This window comes from Nymphalis io, chromosome 1, assembly GCF_905147045.1.
Source record: "Nymphalis io chromosome 1, ilAglIoxx1.1, whole genome shotgun sequence".
Lineage (NCBI taxonomy): Eukaryota > Metazoa > Arthropoda > Insecta > Lepidoptera > Nymphalidae > Nymphalis > Nymphalis io.
The window spans coordinates 5,220,204-5,238,131 of NC_065888.1; the positions used below are offsets into that span (position 1 = coordinate 5,220,204).

The 17,928-nt window shown below is 35.6% G+C and overlaps 1 protein-coding gene across 1 annotated transcript; it reads left to right on the forward strand.

The window, feature by feature from the left end:
- The first annotated feature begins 938 nt into the window (after window positions 1-938).
- On the forward strand, window positions 939-17,838 carry LOC126768581 (putative phosphoenolpyruvate synthase). Its single transcript, XM_050486777.1, has 23 exons — window positions 939-1,098; window positions 1,985-2,239; window positions 2,943-3,111; window positions 3,625-3,735; window positions 3,995-4,237; window positions 4,389-4,516; window positions 4,649-4,804; window positions 6,856-7,031; window positions 7,656-7,804; window positions 8,723-8,859; window positions 9,452-9,593; window positions 9,847-9,994; window positions 10,159-10,425; window positions 11,567-11,698; window positions 12,501-12,650; window positions 13,039-13,203; window positions 13,596-13,812; window positions 15,205-15,446; window positions 15,603-15,751; window positions 16,170-16,397; window positions 16,801-16,990; window positions 17,315-17,432; window positions 17,553-17,838. The coding sequence occupies exons 1-23, from the start codon at window positions 987-989 to the stop codon at window positions 17,714-17,716; spliced, it is 3,948 nt and encodes a 1,315-aa protein (XP_050342734.1). The 5' UTR covers window positions 939-986; the 3' UTR covers window positions 17,717-17,838.
- Window positions 17,839-17,928: the final 90 nt, after the last annotated feature.

The window sequence follows — 17,928 nt, forward strand, 5'->3', positions numbered from 1 at the left end:
GGTCGTGCTTGTCCTGAAATGCTTTCACCGATGTGTCGACTAGCTTTCTCCACACCACTCTGTCCGCTGCTTGTCTCAGAGCAGTCGGAATATTGAGTCCCGTTATATTTTCGATCTGGTCGAACCAGCGGGTAGGTAATCGACCGCGTGATCTTTTGCTTTCGACCTTCCCTACAACAACCAGTTTATCCAGATTGTCTGGTTGTCTCCGGGCAATATAGTGGATAGTCTGGTAGTAATCTTCAGTTGGTCGAGAATATATTTGTTGGTTCTTTTTGCTGTCCACAGTATACGCAACAGTCTTCTATAACACCACATTTCGAAAGTCTCGATCTTCTTTCGGTCAGCTGCACACAGCTGATTCGGAACCGTACAAAAATATTAAGAATACCAAAGCTCGCACGAGTCTGGTCTTGGTGGTATTCGACACTTTCCTGTTTTGCCAGATTCTAGTTAATTTACTCATAGCTGCTTTGGCCATCTGCGTTCGTCTCCGAATTTCTTTGTCACAGCTTTGTCGCTTATAAGCGATCAGGGAGGAAACTAGTTTTAATATAAAAGTAAGTTGTAATCTTGTTTCTCAGTTTTTCTGTTTTTTCTAAATAATATATCTGTACATTTTTAGTTATATTGATTATGATAGAGAACGAAATGAGACACATATGATTTAAGTTGATGAATAAATTTATATTTGCAATGATTTGAAAACTTACAAAGTAACATAACAAAGTATAATTATAAATACCTGGAAACAAGACATTATCAAAAATTATTAATTGACCTTATCATATTGAGTATTATTGCGTTCAGTTACTGATATACGACAAAATTATATCTACTTGTCCGCGTGCCATGTACAATCATTATAAATCACATACTAGCGGTGCGTAGTTGTATTAATAATATTCGTTGGTTGGTAATCACAGAGTCCCGTTCGGATTAACCTTCAACTATTTAATACTCTAGTAGGTATTACGATCGATTACATGGATTTCATTGATGTATTACTTCAAGCCGGCTTATGTACTGCCGCGGTTGTTGTTTACTTGATATTCATACGAAAGTCTTCTACGCAGAGAGGATTTTATCGAGAACCGGGTAAGTTGAATTATTTTATGACATCCGTGTAATTACTAATTTCTTAATACAGATTAATATGAAGTTTTTTTTAATTAATATCGTTGTAGACTTATCGCACTGTTGTGATTTTAATCTTCTTAATTTTTATCGATTTAATACATTTTTGAACATTGAAGTCTGGTATCTAATTGATGTAATGTGTTACTTTAGTTTTAAATATTTATTAATTGTCTTTTTAAGCTCAATAAATTACACAGAAGGTTAAATATTCTTATTAATATTAAAATGTGTCTATAATATTGATTGTCTTTAATATATTTCAATTGTATAATTAAAAAAGTACTTTACCGTAACAGCCTGTGAATGTCCCACTGCTGGGCTAAAGGCCTCCTCTCCTCTTTTTGAGGAGAAGGTTTGGAGCTTATTCCACCACGCTGCTCCAATGCGGGTTGGTGGAATACACATGTGGCAGAATTTCAGTGAAATTAGACACATGCAGGTTTCCTCACGATGTTTTCCTTCACCGTAAAGCACGAGATGAATTATAATCACAAATTAAGCACATGAAAATTCAGTGGTGCTTGCCCGGGTTTGAACCCACGATCATCGGTTAAGATTCACGCGTTCTTACCACTGGGCCATCTCGGCTCGAAAAAAGTACTTTCGAAACATTAAATTATTATTTAACGTTACATATTAATTACTTTAATTAATTAATAAAAATAACAATAAAGAATATCAATATGTATCATTTGCTGTATTTAATATTAAAATTCGAGATTAAAGAAATGCTCGTATTCCCGTTATATTCCATAAATCGTAATTCGTTAATCGATACTAGACAAATAATTTTTCATTCTCAATAAAGACCTCTATTCTATTGAAGTATGTATTAAATTTGTAGGATGGAATTATCCTTTAAAATTAATCTTGGCGCGATACGCCGTAAAACGTTGGAAGTCACGATTACCAGAGAGGAATTTGTACGAGACCCCTCGGCCTAACCAAGCAGAGGGTTGGGATGACATTTCATTACGAGCTTCTGCACCAGATGGTTCAGCGATCCTGTTAGGCATACGTAAGGTGTGCGGAAGAAAACCTATTGCAGAGGTCACAGTTCATATTAAATTACCAGATGGCAGCTGTTATAAGCTGCTAGGTAAGTATTTTCCATCCAAAATATATAAATTTGATTGATGAATGTAGTTTTTCATAGTTTTATATACGTTTGTTTTCTTTTGTGAAAAATAAGATACCCTTGAGTTTCTTCTGCTATTTCGTCACGGTAGAACCTACATTCTAACCGATGGTAGCTTTACATAATATGTAATGAAATCCCGTAAATAGCGATTCAAAATTGTGCGTTTGAATATATATTTAATTTTACCGTCTTAAGATAAAAATGTGCTTATACAATAATCATTCGACATTGGTGGGAAAATATTTAAAAGAGTGTCGAGTCCTATTACCAGTTGTCCATTTGTTGGTGAACTTATGAGACTAACATTTATATATTTTACAATTACACTAGTAACAGATGTATTCAGTTCACGTTGGTATTTTTTTTATCTATCTAGTATTCTTTCTTCAAGTGTGTTATATAAACACTAAAATACTATAATTTTAAAATCTAGACTTTAGAATGTAGACTTGTTTTTTTTAAGCAAAAAGCTCTTTAAGTTATTATAACACATAGATTTTTGCTATTTACTTAGAAAAAATTTTTTTTTATTCTTTTATCATTTATTGAACAGATACATCGTCTGCACTGTTCTGTTCTATTACCTGATCAATTAGATTTTTACTTACAAGCTAATAAAATAAATTAATAGTTTTGGCACTTATTTTATTTTCTGCTATAGAACATCCACAAACAGCAGTCAGCGAATGGGAGCATATGGAAAGAGGGTGGAGCGCGGGTGGACTAAAAATTCAAGTGACGGAACATCTGAATCGCTTAAGAATTATATACAATGGTATTCTAAGAAGAACTGACGGTAACAAGACGCAGCATGTGAAATTTAGTCTTTTGTACGTACCAATTTTAATTCGTTAAATCGAAAATGATCAATTCTTTATAATCCAGCGTTGAGTTGACGAATATTTTTAAGGGTTTTTCTTGCCTTTTTGTGTTTGGGTGAAACAGCATACATTCCCTAAATCTAAAACTGCTAGGTAAAGGCTTTTCTCATGTTGAGCGGAAGTTCTGAAACTTAATCCACCACGCCGCGTGGAATGCTCTAGCATTCGAGGGTTTATGTGTCGACATTTTAATCTATATACATATACTATACTATATGCATTTCCTTTATGGTTAAACACGTGCTTAAAGTTCGAATTTGAACCTGCAATTTCCGGTTTACACGGCTCCTAAAATTTATAAATATTTCGAAATAACATTTATAACTCGCCAATACAGATAGATCACAAGGACCCAAAAGACTTAAAGTAAAACCAATAGATTAACTTTTTACGACTTATGGTAGACCAATGACTTTGGAATTTTTAATATTAAGAAATTTAGATATACTTTATCCGTTTTAGATGGGCGTCCGCAACGAGTGTGGTACAACATCCAAAAGATTGGAGCGAACAACTTGCGGCGGAAACTTTGGCTCTCGAGCGCTGGAGAGACGGAAATTGGTCACAATTGTTGTAGGTGTAATTTACGCGTTTGTTTAATAAAACAAGTGTGTGTGAGAGAGAGAGGGAGAGAGGAAATAGAGAATGTACATGTATTTGCATACACACTTATGCGCTATAATATCTGTTGATCCATTGAGTCTGGAGAACATCATCGCCACCTGATATTTATTGTATAAATACTAATGTTACATATTTATATATTTTAAATATATTAGGAATCCTATGCAAAAACTTAAGCATTGTACAATATAAGCTTATTTTTCCATAGAAATAATTGTGGTAAGGGTTCTGGTAGCTGGATGCAGTGGGGTGCATTGCAAGGACGTTTTCAATCCTTTAATGCTGATGGGGTAATCGAGAGGAATGAATATCTTCGTCTAAGAGGAGTCAGAGAGAGAAGTTGGGCACCAGATTATAAAGATATAAGACGTAGTATTACTGTGACTGCGGCGGCCCGTGACGGTACTGCTGTCCAAATTCGAGGAGTCTCTTATCATAATAATTTTACACAGTAAGTATATAAGATATATCTTTTCCAAATCCATATTATAAGTAACTGATTTGTGTTTTTGACATATATATAAAGTATATAAACATAAACCAAACAAGTCTATAAAGAAACATACATAATATTTAACTAAAACATAGCATTTTCTCCGCAGATGTATATCAGGAAGCGTTAGATTACCGAATTTTATGGTGAAAAGCATAACATCATCGGATTTAATTATGTCAGATTTTTGTGAGAATCCAGACGGAATACCTAATACGTACACGATTAACGTAAGCAGTAAGTCACTGTTTAACAATAATATAATAAATATATATAATAAATAAACGGAACTCTTGTTATCATATCATACAGTTAAATAAGCCGTACTGATTATTGCATTTAATTGGCTAACAATCTCAACATTTACAGCTGCAAATAATCGTAACTTGAAAGTAATCCTTCGTATTAACAAAGATGGAGGACGCCTGCTCTCGGGTCCTAAGGAGATAGTATACCACACTGTTAATGTCAGTATTGACGGCGAACACGGCACTGGTATTCTAGAATTGGGATATGAAACATTAGGTAGGTTATTATTGGGATTTCCTAAAACAAATATGATATAAAAGTATTTATAGTATGTCTATTGTGTTAGATGATAATGAGTAATGAGATAATGAGTAATCTTACGAAAATAAAGATATCAGTCTTTCTAAATGTCATCATTAGAAAGACTAGTGTTATCTCTTGTCAATAAATGTGTTTTTTTTTTATAGAATAGAAAGGCGGACGAGCATATGGGCCATCTGATGGTAAGTGGTCACCAAGCGCCCTTAGACATTGGCATTGTAAGAAATGTCAACCATTGCTTACATAGCCAATGCGACACCAACCTTGAGAACTAAGATTTTATGTCCCTTGTGCCTATAATTACATTGGCTCACTCACCCTTCAAACCGGAACACAACAATATCAAGTATTGTTGTTTTGCGGTAGAACATCTGATGAGTGGGTGGTACCTACCTAGACGAGCTTGCACAAAGCCCACCACCACCACAAGTAAAAGATTTGTAAAAGTATAATTAATTGACACAATATGACATCATAGAGACGGTAAATTTAGTAATGTTTTAAAAATGTTTGTTTGATGAGCCGGTTGGCGTGGTTGGTAGATAAACCTTTCACGCCGAAGGTTTTGGGTTCGATTCCCACCCAGGACAGACATTTGTGTGCATAAACATGTACGTTTGTCCTGAGTCTGGGTGTAATTATCTATATAAGTATGTATTTACAAAAGAAAAGTAGTATATGTAGTATATCAGTTGTCTGGTTTCACTAGCACAAGCTTTGTACGAGCTTAATTTGGGATCAGATGGCCGTGTGTGAAAAATGTCCCAGGATATTATTATTATTTGTTAAATATAAAGCTGCAGACAAAATGTTCTTATAACCCTTCACTTATCGCCTATTATACTAATTGCGAACAATTAAATAGTTAATTACAGTATAAACCATAAATGATCGCAATATCAAATTAGTAAGATACCACAAGTTCTTCATTGTTAAAACTAATACTATAGGTGTGTAGGGGTTCTGGTCCCTAACTCACTGGTTGTTAACTTCTTGTTCGGAGTTGTAGAAATAATTCTTCTTTCTGGTCGGATCGGAATGATTTTGTTTGATAGCATACATATACAAAATCTTAAAACAACATTAACCATTACAACATTAAACATTAAATTTTACTGGTGGTAGGGCTTTGTGCAAGCTCGTCTGGGTAGGTACCACCCACTCATCAGATATTCTACCGCAAAACAACAATACTTGATATTGTTGTGTTCCGGTTTGAAGGGTGAGTGAGCCAGTGTAATTACAGGCACAAGGGACATAAAATCTTAGTTCCCAAGGTTGGTGGCGCATTGGCTATAAGCGATGGTTGACATTTCTTACAATGCCAATGTCTAAGGGCGTTTGGTGACCACTTACCATCAGGTGGCCCATATGCTCGTCCACCTTCCTATTCTATAAAAAAAAAAAAAAAATAACCAATAAAATAGCTTACATTAATTTCTAAAAATATTTATAATTTGGTTGTCCAAAGAAAACGCTTACTTTTCCACCAATGATACATATTCTGCAAGAGCGGGACGGGCGAGCGATATATACGCTTGCCCGCTCGCTCACTTTAAATACGTAGCGCGGAATTTTAGCCTTCGTAGTCAGCGCACGTCTTTAGGCCTCGTCGGTCGTATATAATCTCATGTAGGTAAATCCCACAGGTGAAATCAATCAATTTATGCTGTGTCTCCACCAAAGGCACCATTTAAGTAGTTAGCAAAATTTTCTGTAAATAATATTAAATTAGCACAAAATTGTTGACATTCTGAATTGGAAAACTCGCAGACATCAATCGCACGCAGACAATCCTTACAATGTACACGGAAATGTACTATAAAGAACAACCGATTGCCCTCGTCTCTTTATTACTAACAACGAATAGTAAAATATGTAAACAACCATATTTCGAACTGTTCCCTAGACCGTCTGGGTATAGTGGCGTACGCGTTATAGGAAAATATCGTGACAAAATCTTAGTGTCATTTAAGGTTTATAAAAATGGAGATAATTTCTTTTAGCTGCTAAATCAGTGGTCCATCTTAAACCACTACCCGTTTTGAAGAGTCTGAGCGAGAAAGAAGCGGGTGACGTTGGCTACTGCGCCTCGTTCGAAGAGCGGATCGCATTTTGTACCAGCTACGTAGGGGGCAAGGGCGCGTCTCTCGCACTACTAGCCTCCGTACAAGAAGAAGAGGTAATACTACAGTATAATGACGTAGCTAGGACTTATTTCTTGGGATTCTATATCGTTTGTTTTAAGCATAACATCAGTATGACTTTCACTAATCATTTGTCAACCGTTCCTAGTTACTTCCGTGAGGTGTACAAAGGTTATATATATATTTTATTTACAGTAAAATAAAAATTATTTTTTATTTGTAGCATTCGAAAAAATCGTTATTTAAATATTTGTTTAGATCGAATAACACCCGTACTAGCTGTCCTTCAATAAAACATTTTTATATGATTAAGTTGTTGAAATGGTTGATTTCACAATAGTGATCAAAAATATTTGTTAATACTTTGACATGACATCTTTAATCTTTTTTTTAAATTAGTAATTATACATATTAGGAAAAGAAAATAATTTGAAACAAGAGTAAAATGTGAAAACTATATATATTATACATGCCTTAATAGTCATATAATGTAATTATATATGAATAAAAAATATTTTTCCTTTGTACGTTTATCCTCCAATAAATAAATGTTTTACTTAGACTTACTCCGCTAAGTTATTAAAGTTTGTTAAATTGGATAGTTTACAAATGTTACTCATAAAGTCCATAGAGTTATAAAAAAATAACATTCCTTGCAGGGATACCGCGTTCCTCCGGGATTTTGTATAACGACTAAAGCTTTCATCAAACATTTAGAAGTCAATCCTGGTCTCAGAAAAGCGATTAGTGAAATTGAAGCTGACAATGACAACTATGAAGAAAACAAGTTCAAAGAAAGATGTCAGAAGTAAGTATGTTTATTTAATAAAAAAGCTATTATTTCTAATAAAAGGAACGAGTAATATTTCTTATTAGAAAATCAATTGAAATAATTAGCATAGCTACATTAGTACGTATACGACGAGTCGGTTGGCGTGGTTGGTAGTTACTTGCCTTTCATGCCAAAGGCTGTGGATTCGATTCCCACCCAGGACAGACATTTGTGTGCATGAACATGTCTGTTTGTCCTGAGTCTGGGTGTAATTATCTATATAAGTATGTATTTACAGAAGAAAAGTAGTATATGTAGTATATCAGTTGTCTGGTTTCCATAGTACAAGCTCTGCGTAATTTGGATATTATTATTATAGTAAATACGGGTGGAGTTTCAGCAACATTTTATTTTTTACTTTGTAAGTGTATAATTTAACTGTGCATATTTTACTCTCTAGTAATAAAAATTAGAGCATACCTGCATGTATCGAAATCAATATGGTAATAGCCAAACGGTAACCGAACAACGTGACGAATTAAGCTCCGACGAGCGAAGCTAAGAACAACGGGGTTCGATTGTAATTTAACCTGAATATTATATTCCCCGTAACCCCCCGTAACAGCCTGTGAATGTCCCACTGCTGGGCTAAAGGCCTCCTCTCCTCTTTTTGAGGAGAAAGTTTGGAGCTTATTCCACCACGCTGCTCCAATGCGGGTTGGTGGAATACACATGTGGCAGAATTTTAGTGAAATTAAACACATGCAGGTTTCCTCTAATTAAATTAATTCTTTCACAAATTAAGCACATGAAAATTCAGTGGTGCTTGCCCGGGTTTGAACCCACGATCATCGGTTAATATTCACGCGTTCTTACCACTGGGCCATCACGGCTCATCTTATATTATATTTATCAATATTATATTCATATAACTTTTTTTTTTTTGGATTTCAGGGCGTTTGATTTATTTGTTTCTACGGCAATAGTTGATGATGTCAAGGACAGTATATCGATCTATCTAAATGAATTGAAAAAGAAAGCCGCTGCCCAAAATCTCGGAGACAAAATAAGATTTGCAGTAAGATCGTCGGGTATTATTATCGTTCTGTGTTATTTAATATCGGAAAGTATTATAAATTAAGCTTTAACCACCAATAGACTGATATTTTTGGGATTAGTTTATTTATTATAGTGGCGGTAGTAAAATATGTATAACCTAATATTAATATTTTACTTCTTTCATGACTATATAAAATCAGCAAGATGAATATTGCCTTGCGCTTTAATTTTGAAATTATAGTCAGATTTCGTTTGAATCGTTTTTATTTTTATAGAATAGGAAGGCGGACGAGCATCTGGGCTACCTGATAGTAAGTGGTCACCAATGCCCATAGACATTGGCATGTAAGAAATGTTAAATTCACTATCTTCCAATGCGCCACCAACCTTGGGAACTAAGATGTTATGTCCCTTGTGCCTGTAATTACACTGGCTCATTCACCCTTCAAATCGAAACACAACAAAACCTGGTAGGTGGTACCTACTCAGACGAGCTTGCACAAAGCTCTACCACCAGTAAATCGTATCGTAATCGTATTAATACTAAACAATGTGCCCATAACTACATTATTCGATTAAGTATATTATTATAACTTATAAAAGATTTTCCTCAATATTTTGCAGCGGTCGGTGAAGATAGTGAGGCGCTGTCAGCCGCTGGACAGAATGATACAGTTCTTGGTTGTGTGAGCGATGACGACGTGCTGCGCGGGGTGCGACGGTGCTGGGCGTCCATGTTCGCATTCACGAGCGCGTACTATCGCCGGTAAAATAATCTGGTTTCGCTGGTATACATTCTCAACAACGGGTACAATATGAGTACTCTTGAGTCTTATACCGTTGGTTTTAACCACAACTAATAGGGTAGAAAAGCCCCCAAACGAGAGTATTGAAGTATCTAGAATATGACTAAATTTGATGTAATTACAATTACAGCAAATACTTTAATAAGATAATATAACATTATTGTAAAGCTTCTGTAACCAAAAAATAATGGAGTACTATTTATTGGTAATCAGACAGAACGGTCAAGTGTGCGAGTGTGCGGGCGGCGTGGTGGTGCAGGCGCTGGTGGCTCCCCGCGCGGCCGGTGTTATGTTCACCGCGCACCCGCAGCAGGGTGACCCCACCAGGCTGCTGCTGACCGCCAACTACGGTCTAGGAGAGGCGAGTAGCTCACCGCTTTCGCCGTGGCCTATTCATTTTATAAGATAACCATTTCTTATTGAGCTTTTAATCAAAGTAACCCGAATGGTTTATTATGAAAATTAATTATTTATTATTACTTAAGAGATTAATGAAAAAATAAACTGAGTATCGTTTATTTTTAGAGTGTGGTGTCAGGATCCGTGGAACCAGATACGATTATTGTGAGACGCGAGATGGACGACAAACTCTCAATAGCACAGCTCAGTCTTGGGTCGAAAACTCATAAAGTCACTACGAGCGAAAATGGCGTTACGATGATAAACGTAGCTGAACACGAAAAAAATATACCTTGTTTGTCCGAGTCTGAGATATTCAGATTGGCTCGGTTGGGCATATCCCAAGAGAAACTGTGGGGCGCGGCAAGAGATATAGAATGGGCAATATACAATGTAAGTATTTTCATAAAACAAATTACGAGCTGTAGCTGTATATGAGAGCAAGCATAATTTTAAGAAGCCCACAAAATTTAACTTCAAATTTCGAGAACTTTTAAAATTGATTTAATTATCCATAAATAGAGAGACAGCTATACAAATGATTCAAATAGTCATTAAGATTTTTTTATAGAACAGGAATGCGGACGAGCATATGGGCCACCCCTGATGGTTAGTGGTCACCAATGCCCATAGACTTTGGCATAGTAAGAAATGTTAACCATCGCTTACATCACCAATGCGCCACAACCTTGGGAACTAAGATGTTATATCCCTTGTGCCTGTAATTGCACTGGCTCACTACCCTATTTGTTTGCGGTAGAATATCTGATGAGTGGGCGGTACCTACCCAGACGAGCTTGCACAAAGCCCTACCACCAGTATAATAAGTTAAATGTTAATTATGTGGTCGAGAATGTAGGCACACTCAATGTTATTGTACAAAACGGATTAGCTATTGTTTTTATATATTTTCGATATTTGCTGCCAAATATGGTAATTCTGCTATTATCTCTTAAATGTTTACTTCATAATCTTCACGTTTTAGGGGAAAAACCGAAGTATTACGGTTTAGGGGGAAAACTGATGGTTTGAATCACAGCACCCAAGCGAGTTTTTGTGATGTTAGTATATCATCAGTATTTCGATCGCAAACAGCAGGGAGTTAGCAATGTTATTTATACAATACAATGCCTGTGTATATTTGCTGTAGTGATCACTTACCTTATAGTTATAGTTGCCTATTTGCTTGTTTGTCTTCCTATTTTAATATAGCTGACATTTGTATTATACCATTTTACAACACAAATTATGATGTAGATATATGTAGTTTATTAAATATTTAGTATCTCCTTTTTATATGTAAATGCACTTACCTGTTCTCTTACAAAAATTCTTTCAAAAAAGGTTGTCTGTAAGAGATCGCTATAAGCGATAAGACCGCCTTGCGCACCATTTTTTCTTTTTCTTTGATTGTTTCCTACTTCTCTCATCTTATTTATATGTTGTGCAACAAGTGTTAAATAAACCTATATATATGACGTCAAAATGCTAGTGAAAACTCAAATGGTCGGTAATGATTTGCGTTGTTTTTCAGGATGATATATTTTTGCTTCAAGCGCGCCCGATCACGTCTCTAGAGCGATGGACAGAGGAGGAACTCTTACATGAGCTTGACTTTCCAATTATGTCCGATGATGAACTCGTCACGTTCGCCAACACCGGCGAGGTACCTATCATAAGTGCTAGAAGTATTTATCAAAACGACAAATTATATTATTAGTAAAAATTTAGAAATGAAACAGAGTTTAACAGACTATTAAAAATGTAGAACTGTAAAAAATCATCGACGATTATTAAAGAAAATATTGTAACTGAAATTAAAGACGATAATTGGTATACAACCTTTACGGTTGTATATTATTTCTATGTGTCTTTTTTTGTAAAGGGAACATGATACGTGTAAAAAAAAACCGCCGTTTTTCTTTCGCCGGTTCTTCTCAGGGCTGGGTGTTTCTTTTCCGAACCGGTAGTAGTTTCTAGTATGACTACCAATAAGCAAGTGTAATGCTTCAATATTGAATAAATCATTTCAATTTTGGTTCTGATAATTGATATACAAACTCTACTGTTCACGCTTTGAATGGTGAATTTCTTAGCTAAGTTTGTAAGTAAGTAACAGCCTGTTAATGTCCCACTGCTGGGCTAAGGCCTCCTCTCCATTTTGAGAAGGTTTGGAGCTTATTCCACCACGCTTCTCCAATGCGGGAGAATACACATGTGGCATAATTTCAATGAAATTAGACACATGCAGGTTTCCTTACGATGTTTTCCTTCACCGTCATGCACGAGATGAATTTTAAACACAAATTAAATTAAGCACATGAAAATTCAGTGGTGCTTGCCCGGGTTTGAACCCACGATCATCGGTTAAGATTCACGCGTTCTAACCACTAGGCCATCTCGGCTATATCTTATAAGCTAAATGTGTAATAACTATTATTTATAATTACCTATAATATATTTTTCAGGTCCTACCGAAGCCGCTAACAGCTTTAAGTTATGACGTTGTATTTTTACCGTTGGAGAGGGGCGTGAGCTCCTTAATACGAACCAACGGTGACGGCTACGATAAAAACGTTATTATCACACACGGCAGGTGTGCTTTGGCATCGTATAATGTAAGTAATAATGAAATATTAACAGAATAATTCTAAAGGAACATAAGATTTTTTAAAATAACGAACAACATTTGAAATAATTTATTTTTAAATAAAAGTAAATTATTAATTCTTTTTATTTATTTTTTTTATATCACATTTAACCAGCGCTATTTTCTCATGAAAATAATCCGATTTGAATGTGCGCATCTAGACATTCATATAATTGTTTCCCTATATAATTATAAACATATAATTGTTTCCCTGAACGCGTGTTAAGACGCGATCTCACCGCGTTAAGCTTACGTTAAGAGAAAAAACATACCCTTATAAGAATTTAAATATAATTGTTAAAAATTTGCACTAAGCATTTATTTATATTTAAAACACATAAATGTGCGTGTCGCAGGCAGTGTACCGTCGAGTTCCAAAGAAGATAGATGTGAATATTCGCATGTTAGAAATGGCAATACACGGTCACAAGGTGGCGGACGAAGATATTTTCAACACGGCCTTGCACAGGAGACCTCCTCAAGTCACGGATAAAATTTTCGTAATATTTGATATGTTGAAGGTAATTACTAATATTTAAAATATTTAAGCCGAGATGGCCTAGTTGTTAGAACGCGTGAATCTTAACCGATGATCGTGGGTTCAAATCCGGGCAGCACCACTGAATTTTCATGTGCTTAATTTAATTTGTGTTTATAATTGCATGAATGAAATGAAATGAAACCTGCATGTGTCTAATTTCATTGAAATTATGTCTTATGTGTATTTTACCGACCCGCATTGGAGCAGCGTGGTGGAATAAGCTCCAAAACCTTCTCCTCAGAAGGGAGAGGAGGCTTTAGCCCAGAAGGACATTAACAGGCTGTTACTGTACTGTAATCCAATCCAATTTTGTATCGTTACAAAATTATTATTGCTCTTAATTTTTTTTAGCAAAGTATTATATTTTTTTAGAGTTTAATAACCTCGAAATGGGCCATGGATGATACGATCAAGAATGTAAACATCATGAACCTCAATGTAGATACAGATGACCCAATAGTATTGTTAGATACCATCACTGGGATGGAGGGCGACATCTACCAATACATGAGAAACCACGGCTCCACGAGTGTTGCGAGTACTTTCAGTCAATTCATTGCTATGACAGTTTTGTTAGAAGGAAGATCAGGTAAAAATACAGAACGATTATTTTTTGTTGAAAATAGCTAAGTGACCTGGCAAATTAACCACTTGAAAGTAAATCAGATATTCTACCGCAAAACAGCTGTTCTTGATATTGTTGTGTTCAGGTTTGAAGGGTGAGTGAGCCAGTGTATGTGTAGTACCCAAGGTTGGTGACGCATTAACTATGTAAGCATATGCTCGTCCGCCTTCCTATTCTATAAAAAAAAGTGGCCACCCATAACATTGGTCCTGTAAGAAATGTTAACTATCCTTTCCGTCGACTCATTACCAACTTGGGGAACTAAATGTCCCTAAGGTCCCTTGTATCTTTAATTACACTGGCTCATTCCCCCTCCAAACCAGAACACAACAGTATTAGTATTGCTGTTTGGCGGTAGAATATCTGATTTACTTTCAAGTGGTTAATTTGCCAGGTCACTTAGCTATTTTCAACAAAAAATAATCGTAAGTAACATTAAGCCTTACAACTAAGCCTTCTTTAAAATTGACGTCATTTTTTAAAACGACAACACCGACACACCCTCAACCAATTTAGAAATTCAACCTAAAAGTCTTTGATTATATTTAAAGTGAATATAATTTTAAAATAAATCTTTATCCACATGGAAATGTATTAGACTAACACACTAAAATAACAATAATCATATAAATTATATATGATTATTGTTATTTTAGTGTTACTGCTTCCCCCTTCCTTCTTAAGTCCACGCGAGCTGGTTCTCGATGTCACCGCCTAACTGTGACATCAATTCCATCGCGAAAAAAGAAATTTGGCAACTCCTTTCTTTGTCGCACTTCCAAAAAATGGAATTCCTTACCAGCTCACGTGTTCCCCTCCTCTTACAACCCGGGTTCCTTCAAACGAGGCGTGAAGAGGCGTTTTTCCCGTCTGTACTGGCCGTCGTCGCGTTCGGACTCTACTACCACTTACCATCAGGTGGAGTAGAGTCATTTGCCCTCCCGGCGAATATAAAAAAAAAAATATATATATATATATATATATATATATATATATATATATATATATATAAGCAGTACAAAAACACCTGAGTTGCAAATGAATTGCGCAATTATGTCAATAAGGAGAATTACTGAGCTATATTTCTGTTTATCATTGTTTTGTGCATATTTATACTGTCGAAACAAAACACTAACAATTATTTATGGTAATTAAACAATTTATTATGAATTAATTTATAAGTAGTAATACTATTGTTAATAATTATTATTAGTAAACCCGATTTCATATACGTTAGTATTGGCAAAAAAAAAATGGTGCATCGCTTATTTTAGATTGAAGTTGGAAAGTGCGGTTTCAAACGATGACGTGTTTTACTAAAAATAATAAACGTTGGTATTTATTTCGATTTCCTAGATTTTTCACCGGAAGAATGCAATGAAATTAGTACGTTGCTTAGTTCAGGAGACGTACTATCAGCTGAAGTACCGCATGCATTTTCTAAATTAGTTCGAAAACTGGACAAACTTGGAAAGTTTCAAGAATTTAGAGAACAAAATCCTCAAACCGCTTTAACATGGTTAAAGAACAATGTTCCACGGGTTTACAATGATGTATGTAACTTCTTAGATCAACATGGGCACAGAGCTATTATGGAAGTAGGTATCGTTTTGAATTGAGGGAGTACAGTTCAGTTTTATATCTTAGCTTTTAAGAATGGCTTAAAATACATAACACCATTCTTCAATTTTGTTTTGTGTGTAAATATTTATTATAAATGTAAATGTTTTGATTTTTTTCACGTATTATTTCAGTTTGATTTATCAACAAAGCCATGGGCTTTAGTACCAGAAGATTTGATGAAAGTTCTCATGCAAATGCGACCATCGAAAGAAGACGTACAACAGAAGAATAGTGATGACATCATTGCTTCTCTAAAGACACCGAAAAAATCGAGCACGAGGTTAACATTTTTGAAAATATAATAAAACTATTAAACTGTACCGATCCAATAATTGATGAAAACCAGCTTCTGATAGCGAAATATATAACAAAATAATATATGCTCAGTAGATACGATAAAAGCTCGATAGACCAAGGCTTTTATCTATTCAAACTTAAAGATTTGAGGGTGAAGGTTGCTATTTGGTTGGGCAAACGAAACATACTATTAAAATTGATTATTTATACTTATATGTACGATTCATACATAAAATATAAAGCACTACAAATTTATATTTGTAAATGACGCTTGAAATGGTTGATAAATGTTATAAGATAATTATAGACATAATCTCTTCGAAATAAAAATAGTTTATATCTTAAATTTCGAGACGAAAACAGTTCGCAAGAAGCTGTCTAATGTGGCGGCGGGTCGGCAGGTCCGTGCTGCGCTGGGCGGTGCCGCTGTGCCGGCGCGCGGTGCGGCACCGCGAGGCCACGAAGGCGCACTTGATCCTCGCCGTGCACAAGCTGCGCCTCGCCACGCGGCGCCTCGCGCGGCTGCTGGAGCGACGCTGGCTGCTGCCGCGCGCCGACCTCATCTACTACTTCAGGGCGCACGAGCTGCGGGACTACGTGGCAACGAGGGATCCCGCCTTGCTAAGAAAGTGAGCTCACCGATATCTAACAGGACGAGTATATACCGACGAAAACTCTGCTTTTAGATATCCGTATGCCCCTTCTGCCGCTTCCACTTGGCCTCTGAAACTTCGAATCGATCCTATGGTTCCCCAATTTGGCCTTACTCCAGCTGTGGGACAGATTTCTAGGCTGTTACGGTACATGTTAATACAGCATAAATTTTGTAACGGGTCCACCTAACGACGCTTATATTCTGTATGCGTCGTATTTTGTACATCGTCTTATAAATTATGTAAATGCTGATGCTTTTAGAATTATTTTAGAAAGTACCAGGGCAGCTGTTGTATTATTACACGGATATACACGGAACCTTACAATTAACGTAGGCACTACAACACCAGTCTTAATAAATTTTGTACAATTTTCTAGAGCGATTCAACGTCATCAGTTTTATCCATCGTGGTGCAAAATGAAATTTGCCGAAATTCAGAAGGGGTGGCCGGAGCCTCTTAATTTCGAAGGTCCAAAAATTACAACTGGAGAAGTGAAATTGACAGCTACTTCCGTGTGTGGAGGGGATGTTATTGCGAGAGCTTGTGTCATAAAAGATCTTTCAGAGGTAATTTAAAGAAACTAAAATCAGCAGCAACTTCACCGCCACTATATTTAAAATGATAATCTTTACATGTTATAAAAATACCATACAAATTTGGAAAATGTTGTGTTGTCGCGCGTTAGTTGTATGTTGTGAGAATTTGGCGTTGAACAATGTTGTTTAACAGTTACAAACATAGAAATTACCAACATATAAAGCTCACTTAATGAAATAGTCATCAAATATATTTTTTTTATAAGAGCATAAAGTTTTTTATCAATTAACCGAATGATGTGTTCATTTAAAATCAAGGGAGTGGAAAACATATATTTTTTATATTTTTAACAGATAAACACATTACAACAGGGAGACGTATTAATAACACATTCCACGGATATAGGATGGTCGCCATACTTTCCTCTGTTATCGGGGATTATTACGGAACTGGGAGGACTCATTTCACACGGTATCGATATTATAAATTAATAATCCTCCTATGAAGCAGTTTGCTTAACTTTACTATGGAGTCTATTCTAATTTCTTAAAATGTTACATGTTTATATATTTTTTATTGTGATATTAATAGGAGCAGTGATAGCCCGCGAGTACGGTTTGCCTTGTATTGTGGGCGCAATGAACGCTACGGAGCTTTTTAAAACCGGAGATATGATTCGACTATCTGGATTCGAGGGAGTTGTAGAAAAGATCAGCGTTGTAGACGAAGCTGAAATCAACACTAAGAAAGATTAAAAGTTCAAAATTGAGACGCTTAAATATTATCGCACGCTTAAATAATATCCATAAAACAGGATGGGGATTAAAAATTTAATTACTAAATTTTTGATCCAAAGTAACAAACAGGTCAAGCTAAATAAAACCGTTTAAAAAGCAATCCATGTTTATTTGTAACCTTCTATTTTATATATTAAAAGAAATCATAGACATACAACATTATAAAAGTT